The 16,632-nt window shown below is 44.0% G+C and overlaps 1 protein-coding gene across 1 annotated transcript in view; it reads left to right on the plus strand.

Moving 5' to 3' along the window:
- The window catches only part of LOC132472425 (mucin-2), a 36,053-nt gene that overhangs the window by 11,003 nt on the left and 8,418 nt on the right, over window positions 1–16,632 (plus strand). Inside the window, exons 23-32 of the mRNA XM_060072027.1 lie at window positions 753–992; window positions 1,119–1,275; window positions 1,414–1,542; window positions 2,342–2,489; window positions 2,833–2,876; window positions 2,966–3,220; window positions 3,887–4,138; window positions 8,420–9,388; window positions 12,824–14,473; window positions 15,551–16,486. Coding sequence (XP_059928010.1) covers window positions 753–992; window positions 1,119–1,275; window positions 1,414–1,542; window positions 2,342–2,489; window positions 2,833–2,876; window positions 2,966–3,220; window positions 3,887–4,138; window positions 8,420–9,388; window positions 12,824–14,473; window positions 15,551–16,486 — 4,780 coding nt within the window. The remainder of the gene's footprint in view (window positions 1–752; window positions 993–1,118; window positions 1,276–1,413; window positions 1,543–2,341; window positions 2,490–2,832; window positions 2,877–2,965; window positions 3,221–3,886; window positions 4,139–8,419; window positions 9,389–12,823; window positions 14,474–15,550; window positions 16,487–16,632) is intronic.

Raw genomic sequence — 16,632 nt, forward strand, 5'->3', positions numbered from 1 at the left:
AGGAATACATGCGCCGAGCATACAAACACCAGGTACAATATATAGTGTTTTTACACTGGCCCATCTACTACAGGTTTGTTTAAAACCTCAAGAACAGACACATGTACTAGGACTTTGTCTGGACAGGACGTTGAGGAGTAATTTATCCGGCAGATAAATTACTCTTGCGCCCAATGCAAATCTAAAATGGGTTGGTCTGAATGCCCGTAGGTGTGTTTCGGGCATAACATGCAATGAGAGTGCCATCTCTCATCCACTTTAAGAGCCATGAGCGCATTTGAACCTGACGAGTTGATATTTGACAGCGTGTTCACAGTCTCCGGTGAGACAGATGCATGACCACATATATTTCAAACTTAAAATGGCTCAGTTTATGGCCAAATAATATGGCCTAATTCACAAATGGAATAGCGTTTTAACTTCAGAAACACTGAGTCGTCATGTCAATTTTGGCAAAGAAACTTAACACATACATGATATGCAGTGCTGTGGACGCAAATGTGGGTCTATTTAATGATATGCGGCAAGAGGTTAACAAACATTGTTGCATTGAGGTTTTCTTTGCCGGTCAAATCGATTTGTTGTGGTTCCGCTGGGCAGGTGGTTTCCGGCCGTTCGCACAGATTTGAGCTTGTCTGCCATCAGACTTCAAGTGTAAATCTAAAGTCTGATGTGTGAGGCTAGTATATACCAAGCTCATAGAATACCGATAATAGAGGATAATTCTTGGCATATTTGGTTCTGCTCCCCAGGGTCAAGTGTGTGGTCTATGTGGAAACTATGACGGCAACAGCAAGAATGATTTTACCACACGTTCTGGCGAGAATGTGGTTGATACTTTGGACTTTGGCAACAGCTGGAAGGTGTCAGGCACCTGTCCAGATGCTGAGCTGGCCAGCGACCCCTGTTCTGCCAACCCTTACCGCGAAGCCTGGTCCAAAAAGCAGTGCAGCATCATCAACAGTATTACTTTCAAGAATTGTCACTCAAAGGTAAAACATGTCAATAAAACAGCCCTGTCAAAAACACACAATTCACGCACAACAAATGTCCACAATTTTGTCACAGAGGGATAATTGGTTTGGTGATTTAAGCACACAATATGCTCGTTCCCCAAGGTGGACCCTGGTCCTTTCTATCAAGCCTGTGTCACAGACTCCTGCGCTTGTGACACTGGTGGTGATTGCGAGTGCTTCTGCACAGCCGTGGCCGCATATGCAAAAGCCTGCTCTGAAGCCAGCGCATGTGTCAGATGGAGAACCCCAAAGATCTGTCGTAAGTTTGGCCCCTCCCCTCTGTTTGATAACATGAGACAAACAGAATAGAAAGATGGTAGAAGTCTTCATAACATCGACAGTGATAACATTTATTTTTTAAACAAACACAGGTTTTTTGCTCTCTTTTCTTTCTCAGCTGTGTTTTGTGACTACTACAACTATCCCAGTGGCTGTGAGTGGCACTACAAGCCATGTGGCGCTCCCTGCATGAAGACCTGCAGGAACCCAACTGGGAACTGCTCCAATCTCATCACCGCCCTAGAAGGTAACATTTTGGCACAACATCCTTGTCTCTTATTTAATTTGAACTGTATATACACTTAAATGCAATCTGTGAAATGTATTTCATTGTTTATTTAGGGGTCTGATGAAACCCGTAGAAACCCTATTGTAATCGTTAGCATTGTTATTATTATATGCATTTATATATTATTCATTTATTTACACCACAACTTCAAACGCTCAAACTAAAACAGATTCGGTGCCCGAGGTGGGACAAGCTGCAAACTTGACACACATGTACTGGTGTCTGTGGCACTATACGGTTACAAAAAAACATAGCAAATGACCAAAGATGGTGGACCTAAACAATTCAAGTAAAATATATTCATATTCATGGCGTTTAAACAGCAAAGAATTTGCATCAAAACAACGTAGGCTCGGCTTTGTAGGTTGCAAGATCGAGTTTAACATAAACCAAACATATTTTGAAGCACTGCAAAAAATCAAATGATGTCTAACTTGCTGTATACATTAGACCATGCCCGCCATATGTAGGACCCAGTTATGGTTGCTTTCATCTATATTGTCCACATGTCTGTCTTGATACATTCATTTTCATAACTAAAGTATTGAGGAAATCACTAATGATTCGAGAATCAATAAGTATCCTTTTGTTTTTTATTGTAAAACATTCTAAAATTTGTTTATAAAAGTGACATTTACCTTAAATGTATTATTGTTACCATGATCATGTGGTCTCAGATGGAAACGAATGGCTTTAGTATATCATAGGGAAACTCAGATGATATTTATCATGTGTAATTTGACGTTTCATCATGAAGGTTGCTACCCAAATTGTCCACCGACCAGTCCATTCTTTGACGAGGACAACATGAAGTGTGTTTCCATTGACCATTGTGGTTGCTACGATGTACAAGGCAATCACTATGCTGATGGGGCTGTAGTCCCATCACAGAACTGTTATGTCTGGTAAGTCTCTCCCATTAATGTGTACACTGAACCATAGCATGCCTGAAGTCAATGCAATACATCAAGTCAACAAACTACTAACATTTTGAGAACAGAAGTGTAAACATGGATGTCTTAGCTCTTTGATGCTCTTTGATGTTTGCTCGCATCCTAGAATTTGACTTGACCAACATTTTGACATGTATTGCTATTAAATAAAATAAAAACACAGGTAAAATGCCAAATGTCAAACAACAGAAAAAAGTACATAATGTATTTTCATGCCTACATAAAATCAATTTGTGTGTACATATTGAATATTTGTATCTTTATCTTTATTGTGTCTTTCATTTCAATGTTTTAGCTCATGTACTAATTCTGGAATAAGCTGCATATATGATGTCACCAGTGAGTAACCTTTCCTCCTTATTCAATAATTTAAATAAAATAAAATAAATAAAAAGTAAGTATCTAACCCAAATTCATATTCTCTACAGCTTGCAAATGTTTAGTCAACGGTAAATTCTACCCATATGGGGCGGCAATTTACAATACCACTGATGGACTAGGGCATTGTATCACCGCCACATGTGCGGCAAATGATACATTAGTCCGAGGATTGTATCCATGTGTAACCACAACCACTCCGGAGCCATCCACAACACCTCTTATCACAACCACTGTGGCCAGCACAATCACCGAGATCTTCACAACACCAGGCCCATTCACAATCTTCACATTTTCAACACCTGGTAAGAATCGTTAAGGATGAAAAATGAAATGGGTGACAAGACATGACCTCGAGACAGAATGAAAACTAAATATTATGTGGATCTTGCTGACATTTTCCAATATAGTTTATGAAATGCAATTAAATTCTGACTTCATAGCTTTTGAATTTAAAAGTAAAGCAGGGAATTATTACACGAATACAGATACTCTATGTTGACAAAATACAAATGAAATTCATGGTTTAACTTGGAATGTGACATTGATCAAGAAGAATAATCCAATTTAGATGGAATATGATGTTCAAAAAACGTTGAAGGTCACTGAATAAATTATAATAATTGAAATACCATGAATTTCAGAACCATCAACTTCCAGACCGACCGAAACTACAAAACAGAAAGAAAATACAACTGCACCAACAGTTGAAACCTCAACAGTGGAAAACATCAATCCAACAACTGCTACTACAACAGCTGTAGTAGAAACCACGACCTCAGTGCCACAGCCCTCAACAACTAGCCCTGAAACAACAGTTGTAACTTCAACACCAACCGTTGAGATGGTGACAACAGTGACAACAGCGACTACATCTGTAACAACAGAAGGTACTACAGAAAAACCCACTGAAACGTCGACATCCGAGGTTACAACAGCTGCGACTGTATCAACAACAAAGCCCCTTAAAGAAGAAACCACTGGCACAACAACTGCTGCTACAACAGCTGTAGTTGAAACAACCACCTCAGTGGCAAAGCCCTCAACAACTAGCCCTGAAACAACAGTTGTAACTTCAACACCAACCGTTGAGACAGTAACAACAGTAACCACAGTGACTACAACAGAAGGTACTACTGAAAAACCAACTGAAACTTCAACATCCAAGGTTTCAACAGCTGCGACTGTATCAACAACAAAGCCACTCAAAGAAGAAACCACTGGCACAACAACTGCTGCTACAACAGCTGTAGTTGAAACCACTACCTCAGTGCCAAAGCCCTCAACAACTAGCCCTGAAACAACAGTTGTAACTTCAACACCAACCCTTGAGACAGTGACAACGGTGACTACAGTAGTAACAACAGAAGGTACTACAGCCAAACCCACTGAAACTACAACCTCAGAGGTTTCAACAGCTGCGACTGTATCAACAACAAAGCCACTTAAAGAAGAAACCACTGGCACAACAACTTCTGCTACAACATCTGTAGTTGAAACAACCACCTCAGTGCCAAAGCCCTCAACAACTAGCCCTGAAACAACAGTTGTAACTTCAACATCAACCGTTGAGACGGAGACAACAGTGACTACAGTGACTACATCAGTAACAACAGAAGGTACTACAGAAAAACCCACTGAAACTTCAACCTCTGAGGTTTCAACAGCTGCGACTGTATCAACAACAAAGCCACTTAAAGAAGAAACCACTGGCACAACAACTGCTGCTACAACAGCTGTAGTTGAAACAACCACCTCAGTGCCAAAGCCCTCAACAACTAGCCCTGAAACAACAGTTGTAACTGCAACACCAACCGTTGAGACGGAGACAACAGTGACTACAGTGACTACATCAGTAACAACAGAAGGTACTACAGAAAAACCCACTGAAACTTCAACCTCCGAGGTTTCAACAGCTGCGACTGTATCAACAACAAAGCCACTTAAAGAAGAAACCACTGGCACAACAACTGCTGCTACAACAGCTGTAGTTGAAACCACTACATCAGTGCCACAGCCCTCAACAACTAGCCCTGAAACAACAGTTGTAACTTCAACACCAACCGTTGAGACGGTGACAACAGTGACCACAGTGACTACAACAGAAGGTACTACAGCCAAACCCACTGAAAGTTCAACATCAGAGGTTTCAACAGCTGCGACTGTATCAACAACAAAGCCACTTAAAGAAGAAACCACTGGCACAACAACTGCTGCTACAACAGCTGTAGTTGAAACAACCACCTCAGTGCCAAAGCCCTCAACAACTAGCCCTGAAACAACAGTTGTAACTTCAACACCAACCGTTGAGACAGTGACAACAGTGACCACAGTGACTACAACAGAAGGTACTACAGCCAAACCCACTGAAACTTTCACATCCGAAGTTTCAACAGCTGCGACTGTATCAACAACAAAGCCACTTAAAGAAGAAACCACTGGCACAACAACTGCTGCTACAACAGCTGTAGTTGAAACAACCACCTCAGTGCCAAAGCCCTCAACAACTAGCCCTGAAACAACAGTTGTAACTTCAACATCAACCGTTGAGACGGAGACAACAGTGACTACAGTGACTACATCAGTTACAACAGAAGGTACTACAGAAAAACCAACTGAAACTTCAACCTCCGAGGTTTCAACAGCTGCGACTGTATCGACAACAAAGCCCCTTAAAGAAGAAACCACTGGCACAACAACTGCTGCTACAACAGCTGTAGTTGAAACAACCACCTCAGTGCCACAGCCCTCAACAACTAGCCCTGAAACAACAGTTGTAACCTCAACACCAACCGTTGAGACAGTGACAACGGTGACTACAGTAGTAACAACAGAAGGTACTACAGCCAAACCCACTGAAACTTCCACATCCGAGGTTTCAACAGCTGCGACTGTATCAACAACAAAGCCACTTAAAGAAGAAACCACTGGCACAACAACTGCTGCTACAACAGCTGTAGTTGAAACAACCACCTCAGTGCCAAAGCCCTCAACAACTAGCCCTGAAACAACAGTTGTAACTTCAACACCAACCGTTGAGACAGTGACAACAGTGACCACAGTGACTACAACAGAGGGTACTACAGCCAAACCCACTGAAACTCCGACATCCAAGGTTTCAACAGCTGCAACTGTATCAACAACAAAGCCACTTGAAGAAGAAACCACTGGCACAACAACTGCTGCTACAACAGCTGTAGTTGAAACAACCACCTCAGTGCCAAAGCCCTCAACAACTAGCCCTGAAACAACAGTTGTAACTTCAACATCAACCGTTGAGACGGAGACAACAGTGACTACAGTGACTACAGCAGTAACAACAGAAGGTACTACAGAAAAACCAACTGAGACTTCCACATCCGAGGTTTCAACAGCTGCTACTGTATCAACAACAAAGCCACTTAAAGAAGAAACCACTGGCACGACAACTGCTGCTACAACAGCTGTAGTTGAAACCACTACCTCAGTGCCACAGCCCTCAACAACTAGCCCTGAAACAACAGTTGTAACTTCAACACCAACCGTTGAGACAGTGACAACAGTGACCACAGTGACTACAACAGAAGGTACTACAGCCAAACCCACTGAAACTTTCACATCCGAAGTTTCAACAGCTGCGACTGTATCGACAACAAAGCCCCTTAAAGAAGAAACCACTGGCACAACAACTGCTGCTACAACAGCTGTAGTTGAAACAACCACCTCAGTGCCACAGCCCTCAACAACTAGCCCTGAAACAACAGTTGTAACCTCAACACCAACCGTTGAGACAGTGACAACGGTGACTACAGTAGTAACAACAGAAGGTACTACAGCCAAACCCACTGAAACTTCCACATCCGAGGTTTCAACAGCTGCGACTGTATCAACAACAAAGCCACTTAAAGAAGAAACCACTGGCACAACAACTGCTGCTACAACAGCTGTAGTTGAAACAACCACCTCAGTGCCACAGCCCTCAACAACTAGCCCTGAAACAACAGTTGTAACTTCAACACCAACCGTTGAGACGGTGACAACAGTGACCACAGTGACTACAACAGAAGGTACTACAGCCAAACCCACTGAAACTTCAACATCCGAGGTTACAACAGCTGCGACTGTATCAACAACAAAGCCCCTTAAAGAAGAAACCACTGGCACAACAACTGCTGCTACAACAGCTGTAGTTGAAACAACCACTTCAGTGCCAAAGCCCTCAACAACTAGCCCTGAAACAACAGTTGTAACTTCAACACCAACCGTTGAGACAGTGACAACAGTAACCACAGTGACTACAACAGAAGGTACTACAGAAAAACCAACTGAAACTTCAACATCCGAGGTTTCAACAGCTGCGACTGTATCAACAACAAAGCCACTCAAAGAAGAAACCACTGGCACAACAACTGCTGCTACAACAGCTGTAGTTGAAACAACCACCTCAGTGCCAAAGCCCTCAACAACTAGCCCTGAAACAACAGTTGTAACCTCAACACCAACTGTTGAGACAGTTACAACGTTGACCACAGTGACCACAACAGAAGGTACTACAGCCAAACCCACTGAAACTTCCACATCCGAGGTTTCAACAGCTGCGACTGTATCAACCACAAAGCCACTTAAAGAAGAAACCACTGGCACAACAACTTCTGCTACAACAGCTGTAGTTGAAACAACCACCTCAGTGCCAAAGCCCTCAACAACTAGCCCTGAAACAACAGTTGTAACTTCAACATCAACCGTTGAGACGGAGACAACAGTGACCACAGTGACTACAACAGAAGGTACTACAGCCAAACCCACTGAAACTTCAACATCAGAGGTTTCAACAGCTGCGACTGTATCAACAACAAAGCCACTCAAAGAAGAAACCACTGGCACAACAACTGCTGCTACAACAGCTGTAGTTGAAACCACTACCTCAGTGCCAAAGCCCTCAACAACTAGCCCTGAAACAACAGTTGTAACTTCAACACCAACCGTTGAGACAGTGACAACAGTGACTACAGTGACTACAGCAGTAACAACAGAAGGTACTACAGAAAAACCAACTGAGACTTCCACATCCGAGGTTTCAACAGCTGCTACTGTATCAACAACAAAGCCACTTAAAGAAGAAACCACTGGCACAACAACTGCTGCTACAACAGCTGTAGTTGAAACAACCACCTCAGTGCCAAAGCCCTCAACAACTAGCCCTGAAACAACAGTTGTAACTTCAACACCAACCGTTGAGACAGTGACAACAGTGACCACAGTGACTACAACAGAAGGTACTACAGCCAAACCCACTGAAACTTCCACATCCGAAGTTTCAACAGCTGCGACTGTATCAACAACAAAGCCACTCAAAGAAGAAACCACTGGCACAACAACTGCTGCTACAACATCTGTAGTTGAAACAACCACCTCAGTGCCACAGCCCTCAACAACTAGCCCTGAAACAACAGTTGTAACTTCAACATCAACCGTTGAGACGGAGACAACAGTGACTACAGTGACTACATCAGTTACAACAGAAGGTACTACAGAAAAACCAACTGAGACTTCAACCTCCGAGGTTTCAACAGCTGCGACTGTATCAACAACAAAGCCACTTAAAGAAGAAACCACTGGCACAACAACTGCTGCTACAACAGCTGTAGTTGAAACCACTACCTCAGTGCCAAAGCCCTCAACAACTAGCCCTGAAACAACAGTTGTAACTTCAACACCAACCGTTGAGACAGTGACAACGGTGACTACAGTAGTAACAGCAGAAGGTACTACAGCCAAACCCACTGAAACTCCCACATCCGAGGTTTCAACAGCTGCGACTGTATCAACAACAAAGCCACTTGAAGAAGAAACCACTGGCACAACAACTGCTGCTACAACAGCTGTAGTTGAAACAACCACCTCAGTGCCAAAGCCCTCAACAACTAGCCCTGAAACAACAGTTGTAACTTCAACATCAACCGTTGAGACGGAGACAACAGTGACCACAGTGACTACAACAGAAGGTACTACAGCCAAACCCACTGAAACTTCAACATCAGAGGTTTCAACAGCTGCGACTGTATCAACAACAAAGCCACTCAAAGAAGAAACCACTGGCACAACAACTGCTGCTACAACAGCTGTAGTTGAAACCACTACCTCAGTGCCAAAGCCCTCAACAACTAGCCCTGAAACAACAGTTGTAACTTCAACACCAACCGTTGAGACAGTGACAACAGTGACTACAGTGACTACAGCAGTAACAACAGAAGGTACTACAGAAAAACCCACTGAGACTTCCACATCCGAGGTTTCAACAGCTGCTACTGTATCAACAACAAAGCCACTTAAAGAAGAAACCACTGGCACAACAACTGCTGCTACAACAGCTGTAGTTGAAACAACCACCTCAGTGCCACAGCCCTCAACAACTAGCCCTGAAACAACAGTTGTAACTTCAACACCAACCGTTGAGACAGTGACAACGGTGACTACAGTAGTAACAGCAGAAGGTACTACAGCCAAACCCACTGAAACTCCCACATCCGAGGTTTCAACAGCTGCGACTGTATCAACAACAAAGCCACTTAAAGAAGAAACCACTGGCACAACAACTGCTGCTACAACAGCTGTAGTTGAAACAACCACCTCAGTGCCAAAGCCCTCAACAACTAGCCCTGAAACAACAGTTGTAACTTCAACATCAACCGTTGAGACGGAGACAACAGTGACCACAGTGACTACAACAGAAGGTACTACAGCCAAACCCACTGAAACTTCAACATCAGAGGTTTCAACAGCTGCGACTGTATCAACAACAAAGCCACTCAAAGAAGAAACCACTGGCACAACAACTGCTGCTACAACAGCTGTAGTTGAAACCACTACCTCAGTGCCAAAGCCCTCAACAACTAGCCCTGAAACAACAGTTGTAACTTCAACACCAACCGTTGAGACAGTGACAACAGTGACTACAGTGACTACAGCAGTAACAACAGAAGGTACTACAGAAAAACCCACTGAGACTTCCACATCCGAGGTTTCAACAGCTGCTACTGTATCAACAACAAAGCCACTTAAAGAAGAAACCACTGGCACAACAACTGCTGCTACAACAGCTGTAGTTGAAACAACCACCTCAGTGCCAAAGCCCTCAACAACTAGCCCTGAAACAACAGTTGTAACTTCAACACCAACCGTTGAGACAGTGACAACAGTGACCACAGTGACTACAACAGAAGGTACTACAGCCAAACCCACTGAAACTTCCACATCCGAAGTTTCAACAGCTGCGACTGTATCAACAACAAAGCCACTTAAAGAAGAAACCACTGGCACAACAACTGCTGCTACAACAGCTGTAGTTGAAACCACTACCTCAGTGCCAAAGCCCTCAACAACTAGCCCTGAAACAACAGTTGTAACTTCAACACCAACCGTTGAGACAGTGACAACGGTGACTACAGTAGTAACAGCAGAAGGTACTACAGCCAAACCCACTGAAACTCCCACATCCGAGGTTTCAACAGCTGCGACTGTATCAACAACAAAGCCACTTAAAGAAGAAACCACTGGCACAACAACTGCTGCTACAACAGCTGTAGTTGAAACAACCACCTCAGTGCCAAAGCCCTCAACAACTAGCCCTGAAACAACAGTTGTAACTTCAACACCAACCGTTGAGACAGTGACAACAGTGACCACAGTGACTACAACAGAAGGTACTACAGCCAAACCCACTGAAACTTCAACATCGGAGGTTTCAACAGCTGCGACTGTATCAACAACAAAGCCACTCAAAGAAGAAACCACTGGCACAACAACTGCTGCTACAACAGCTGTAGTTGAAACAACCACCTCAGTGCCAAAGCCCTCAACAACTAGCCCTGAAACAACAGTTGTAACCTCAACACCAACCGTTGAGACAGTGACAACGGTGACTACAGTAGTAACAACAGAAGGTACTACAGCCAAACCCACTGAAACTTCCACATCCAAGGTTTCAACAGCTGCGACTGTATCAACAACAAAGCCACTTAAAGAAGAAACCACTGGCACAACAACTGCTGCTACAACAGCTGTAGTTGAAACAACCACCTCAGTGCCAAAGCCCTCAACAACTAGCCCTGAAACAACAGTTGTAACTTCAACACCAACCGTTGAGACGGTGACAACAGTGACCACAGTGACTACAACAGAAGGTACTACAGCCAAACCCACTGAAACTTCAACATCCGAGGTTACAACAGCTGCGACTGTATCAACAACAAAGCCCCTTAAAGAAGAAACCACTGGCACAACAACTGCTGCTACAACAGCTGTAGTTGAAACAACCACTTCAGTGCCAAAGCCCTCAACAACTAGCCCTGAAACAACAGTTGTAACTTCAACACCAACCGTTGAGACAGTGACAACAGTAACCACAGTGACTACAACAGAAGGTACTACAGAAAAACCAACTGAAACTTCAACATCCGAGGTTTCAACAGCTGCGACTGTATCAACAACAAAGCCACTCAAAGAAGAAACCACTGGCACAACAACTGCTGCTACAACAGCTGTAGTTGAAACAACCACCTCAGTGCCAAAGCCCTCAACAACTAGCCCTGAAACAACAGTTGTAACCTCAACACCAACTGTTGAGACAGTTACAACGTTGACCACAGTGACCACAACAGAAGGTACTACAGCCAAACCCACTGAAACTTCCACATCCGAGGTTTCAACAGCTGCGACTGTATCAACCACAAAGCCACTTAAAGAAGAAACCACTGGCACAACAACTTCTGCTACAACAGCTGTAGTTGAAACAACCACCTCAGTGCCAAAGCCCTCAACAACTAGCCCTGAAACAACAGTTGTAACTTCAACATCAACCGTTGAGACGGAGACAACAGTGACCACAGTGACTACAACAGAAGGTACTACAGCCAAACCCACTGAAACTTCAACATCAGAGGTTTCAACAGCTGCGACTGTATCAACAACAAAGCCACTCAAAGAAGAAACCACTGGCACAACAACTGCTGCTACAACAGCTGTAGTTGAAACCACTACCTCAGTGCCAAAGCCCTCAACAACTAGCCCTGAAACAACAGTTGTAACTTCAACACCAACCGTTGAGACAGTGACAACAGTGACTACAGTGACTACAGCAGTAACAACAGAAGGTACTACAGAAAAACCAACTGAGACTTCCACATCCGAGGTTTCAACAGCTGCTACTGTATCAACAACAAAGCCACTTAAAGAAGAAACCACTGGCACAACAACTGCTGCTACAACAGCTGTAGTTGAAACAACCACCTCAGTGCCAAAGCCCTCAACAACTAGCCCTGAAACAACAGTTGTAACTTCAACACCAACCGTTGAGACAGTGACAACAGTGACCACAGTGACTACAACAGAAGGTACTACAGCCAAACCCACTGAAACTTCCACATCCGAAGTTTCAACAGCTGCGACTGTATCAACAACAAAGCCACTCAAAGAAGAAACCACTGGCACAACAACTGCTGCTACAACATCTGTAGTTGAAACAACCACCTCAGTGCCACAGCCCTCAACAACTAGCCCTGAAACAACAGTTGTAACTTCAACATCAACCGTTGAGACGGAGACAACAGTGACTACAGTGACTACATCAGTTACAACAGAAGGTACTACAGAAAAACCAACTGAAACTTCAACCTCCGAGGTTTCAACAGCTGCGACTGTATCAACAACAAAGCCACTTAAAGAAGAAACCACTGGCACAACAACTGCTGCTACAACAGCTGTAGTTGAAACCACTACCTCAGTGCCAAAGCCCTCAACAACTAGCCCTGAAACAACAGTTGTAACTTCAACACCAACCGTTGAGACAGTGACAACGGTGACTACAGTAGTAACAGCAGAAGGTACTACAGCCAAACCCACTGAAACTCCCACATCCGAGGTTTCAACAGCTGCGACTGTATCAACAACAAAGCCACTTAAAGAAGAAACCACTGGCACAACAACTGCTGCTACAACAGCTGTAGTTGAAACAACCACCTCAGTGCCAAAGCCCTCAACAACTAGCCCTGAAACAACAGTTGTAACTTCAACATCAACCGTTGAGACGGAGACAACAGTGACCACAGTGACTACAACAGAAGGTACTACAGCCAAACCCACTGAAACTTCAACATCAGAGGTTTCAACAGCTGCGACTGTATCAACAACAAAGCCACTCAAAGAAGAAACCACTGGCACAACAACTGCTGCTACAACAGCTGTAGTTGAAACCACTACCTCAGTGCCAAAGCCCTCAACAACTAGCCCTGAAACAACAGTTGTAACTTCAACACCAACCGTTGAGACAGTGACAACAGTGACTACAGTGGCTACAGCAGTAACAACAGAAGGTACTACAGAAAAACCCACTGAGACTTCCACATCCGAGGTTTCAACAGCTGCTACTGTATCAACAACAAAGCCACTTAAAGAAGAAACCACTGGCACAACAACTGCTGCTACAACAGCTGTAGTTGAAACAACCACCTCAGTGCCACAGCCCTCAACAACTAGCCCTGAAACAACAGTTGTAACTTCAACACCAACCGTTGAGACAGTGACAACAGTGACCACAGTGACTACAACAGAAGGTACTACAGCCAAACCCACTGAAACTTCCACATCCGAAGTTTCAACAGCTGCGACTGTATCAACAACAAAGCCACTTAAAGAAGAAACCACTGGCACAACAACTGCTGCTACAACAGCTGTAGTTGAAACCACTACCTCAGTGCCAAAGCCCTCAACAACTAGCCCTGAAACAACAGTTGTAACTTCAACACCAACCGTTGAGACAGTGACAACAGTGACTACAGTGACTACAGCAGTAACAACAGAAGGTACTACAGAAAAACCCACTGAGACTTCCACATCCGAGGTTTCAACAGCTGCTACTGTATCAACAACAAAGCCACTTAAAGAAGAAACCACTGGCACAACAACTGCTGCTACAACAGCTGTAGTTGAAACAACCACCTCAGTGCCAAAGCCCTCAACAACTAGCCCTGAAACAACAGTTGTAACTTCAACACCAACCGTTGAGACAGTGACAACAGTGACCACAGTGACTACAACAGAAGTTACTACAGCCAAACCCACTGAAACTTCCACATCCGAAGTTTCAACAGCTGCGACTGTATCAACAACAAAGCCACTTAAAGAAGAAACCACTGGCACAACAACTGCTGCTACAACAGCTGTAGTTGAAACCACTACCTCAGTGCCAAAGCCCTCAACAACTAGCCCTGAAACAACAGTTGTAACTTCAACACCAACCGTTGAGACAGTGACAACGGTGACTACAGTAGTAACAGCAGAAGGTACTACAGCCAAACCCACTGAAACTCCCACATCCGAGGTTTCAACAGCTGCGACTGTATCAACAACAAAGCCACTTAAAGAAGAAACCACTGGCACAACAACTGCTGCTACAACAGCTGTAGTTGAAACAACCACCTCAGTGCCAAAGCCCTCAACAACTAGCCCTGAAACAACAGTTGTAACTTCAACACCAACCGTTGAGACAGTGACAACGGTGACTACAGTAGTAACAGCAGAAGGTACTACAGCCAAACCCACTGAAACTCCCACATCCGAGGTTTCAACAGCTGCGACTGTATCAACAACAAAGCCACTTAAAGAAGAAACCACTGGCACAACAACTGCTGCTACAACAGCTGTAGTTGAAACAACCACCTCAGTGCCAAAGCCCTCAACAACTAGCCCTGAAACAACAGTTGTAACTTCAACACCAACCGTTGAGACAGTGACAACAGTGACCACAGTGACTACAACAGAAGGTACTACAGCCAAACCCACTGAAACTTCCACATCCGAAGTTTCAACAGCTGCGACTGTATCAACAACAAAGCCACTTAAAGAAGAAACCACTGGCACAACAACTGCTGCTACAACAGCTGTAGTTGAAACCACTACCTCAGTGCCAAAGCCCTCAACAACTAGCCCTGAAACAACAGTTGTAACTTCAACACCAACCGTTGAGACAGTGACAACGGTGACTACAGTAGTAACAGCAGAAGGTACTACAGCCAAACCCACTGAAACTCCCACATCCGAGGTTTCAACAGCTGCGACTGTATCAACAACAAAGCCACTTAAAGAAGAAACCACTGGCACAACAACTGCTGCTACAACAGCTGTAGTTGAAACAACCACCTCAGTGCCAAAGCCCTCAACAACTAGCCCTGAAACAACAGTTGTAACTTCAACACCAACCGTTGAGACAGTGACAACGGTGACTACAGTAGTAACAGCAGAAGGTACTACACCCAAACCCACTGAAACTCCCACATCCGAGGTTTCAACAGCTGCGACTGTATCAACAACAAAGCCACTTAAAGAAGAAACCACTGGCACAACAACTGCTGCTACAACAGCTGTAGTTGAAACAACCACCTCAGTGCCAAAGCCCTCAACAACTAGCCCTGAAACAACAGTTGTAACTTCAACACCAACCGTTGAGACAGTGACAACAGTGACCACAGTGACTACAACAGAAGGTACTACAGCCAAACCCACTGAAACTTCCACATCCGAAGTTTCAACAGCTGCGACTGTATCAACAACAAAGCCACTTAAAGAAGAAACCACTGGCACAACAACTGCTGCTACAACCACCTCAGTGCCAAAGCCCTCAACAACTAGCCCTGAAACAACAGTTGTAACTTCAACACCAACCGTTGAGACGGAGACAACAGTGACTACAGTGACTACATCAGTAACAACAGAAGGTACTACAGAAAAACCCACTGAAACTTCAACCTCCGAGGTTTCAACAGCTGCGACTGTATCAACAACAAAGCCACTTAAAGAAGAAACCACTGGCACAACAACTGCTGCTACAACAGCTGTAGTTGAAACAACCACCTCAGTGCCACAGCCCTCAACAACTAGCCCTGAAACAACAGTTGTAACTTCAACACCAACCGTTGAGACAGTGACAACAGTGACCACAGCAGTAACAACAGAAGGTACTACAGCCAAACCCACTGAAACTTCGACATCCAAGGTTTCAACAGCTGCGACTGTATCAACAACAAAGCCACTTAAAGAAGAAACCACTGGCACAACAACTGCTGCTACAACAGCTGTAGTTGAAACCACTACCTCAGTGCCAAAGCCCTCAACAACTAGCCCTGAAACAACAGTTGTAACTTCAACATCAACCGTTGAGACAGTGACAACGGTGACTACAGCAGTAACAACAGAAGGTACTACAGCCAAACCCACTGAAACTTCCACATCCGAGGTTTCAACAGCTGCGACTGTATCATCAACACAGCCACCTGCAGCTAGCCCTCAAACAACTAAAGAGGCAATAGAATCACTAACAAAGACTCTACCGCCTGCTGCAAGTTTTCCCCCAATAATTACTACAGCACTTCCTGAAACAAGCTTCACAACAAGCATACCAACGGTTGAAACAATTCAAACAGGGACTACCGCAACTTCGTATGTCCCTACTACAGAGCTTTTAGTACATAAAACTACTACCGGTATTCCTTCAACTACGTCATGCAAATGTATTGTCAATGGAACAGAGTATCTTCCAGGTAAGATATATTTCATTTTCCAATTATATTCCAAGCTGTTCAATTCATTTATTTACTTTTCAGATGTTGGATTGTATTCGTGCTCTTATGTTGTTAAGATTGATTGTTAATTGTCTTTGATTATTGTATTTTTTATTCAAATTCTA

This window comes from Gadus macrocephalus, chromosome 14, assembly GCF_031168955.1.
Source record: "Gadus macrocephalus chromosome 14, ASM3116895v1".
NCBI classification, from domain to species: domain Eukaryota; kingdom Metazoa; phylum Chordata; class Actinopteri; order Gadiformes; family Gadidae; genus Gadus; species Gadus macrocephalus.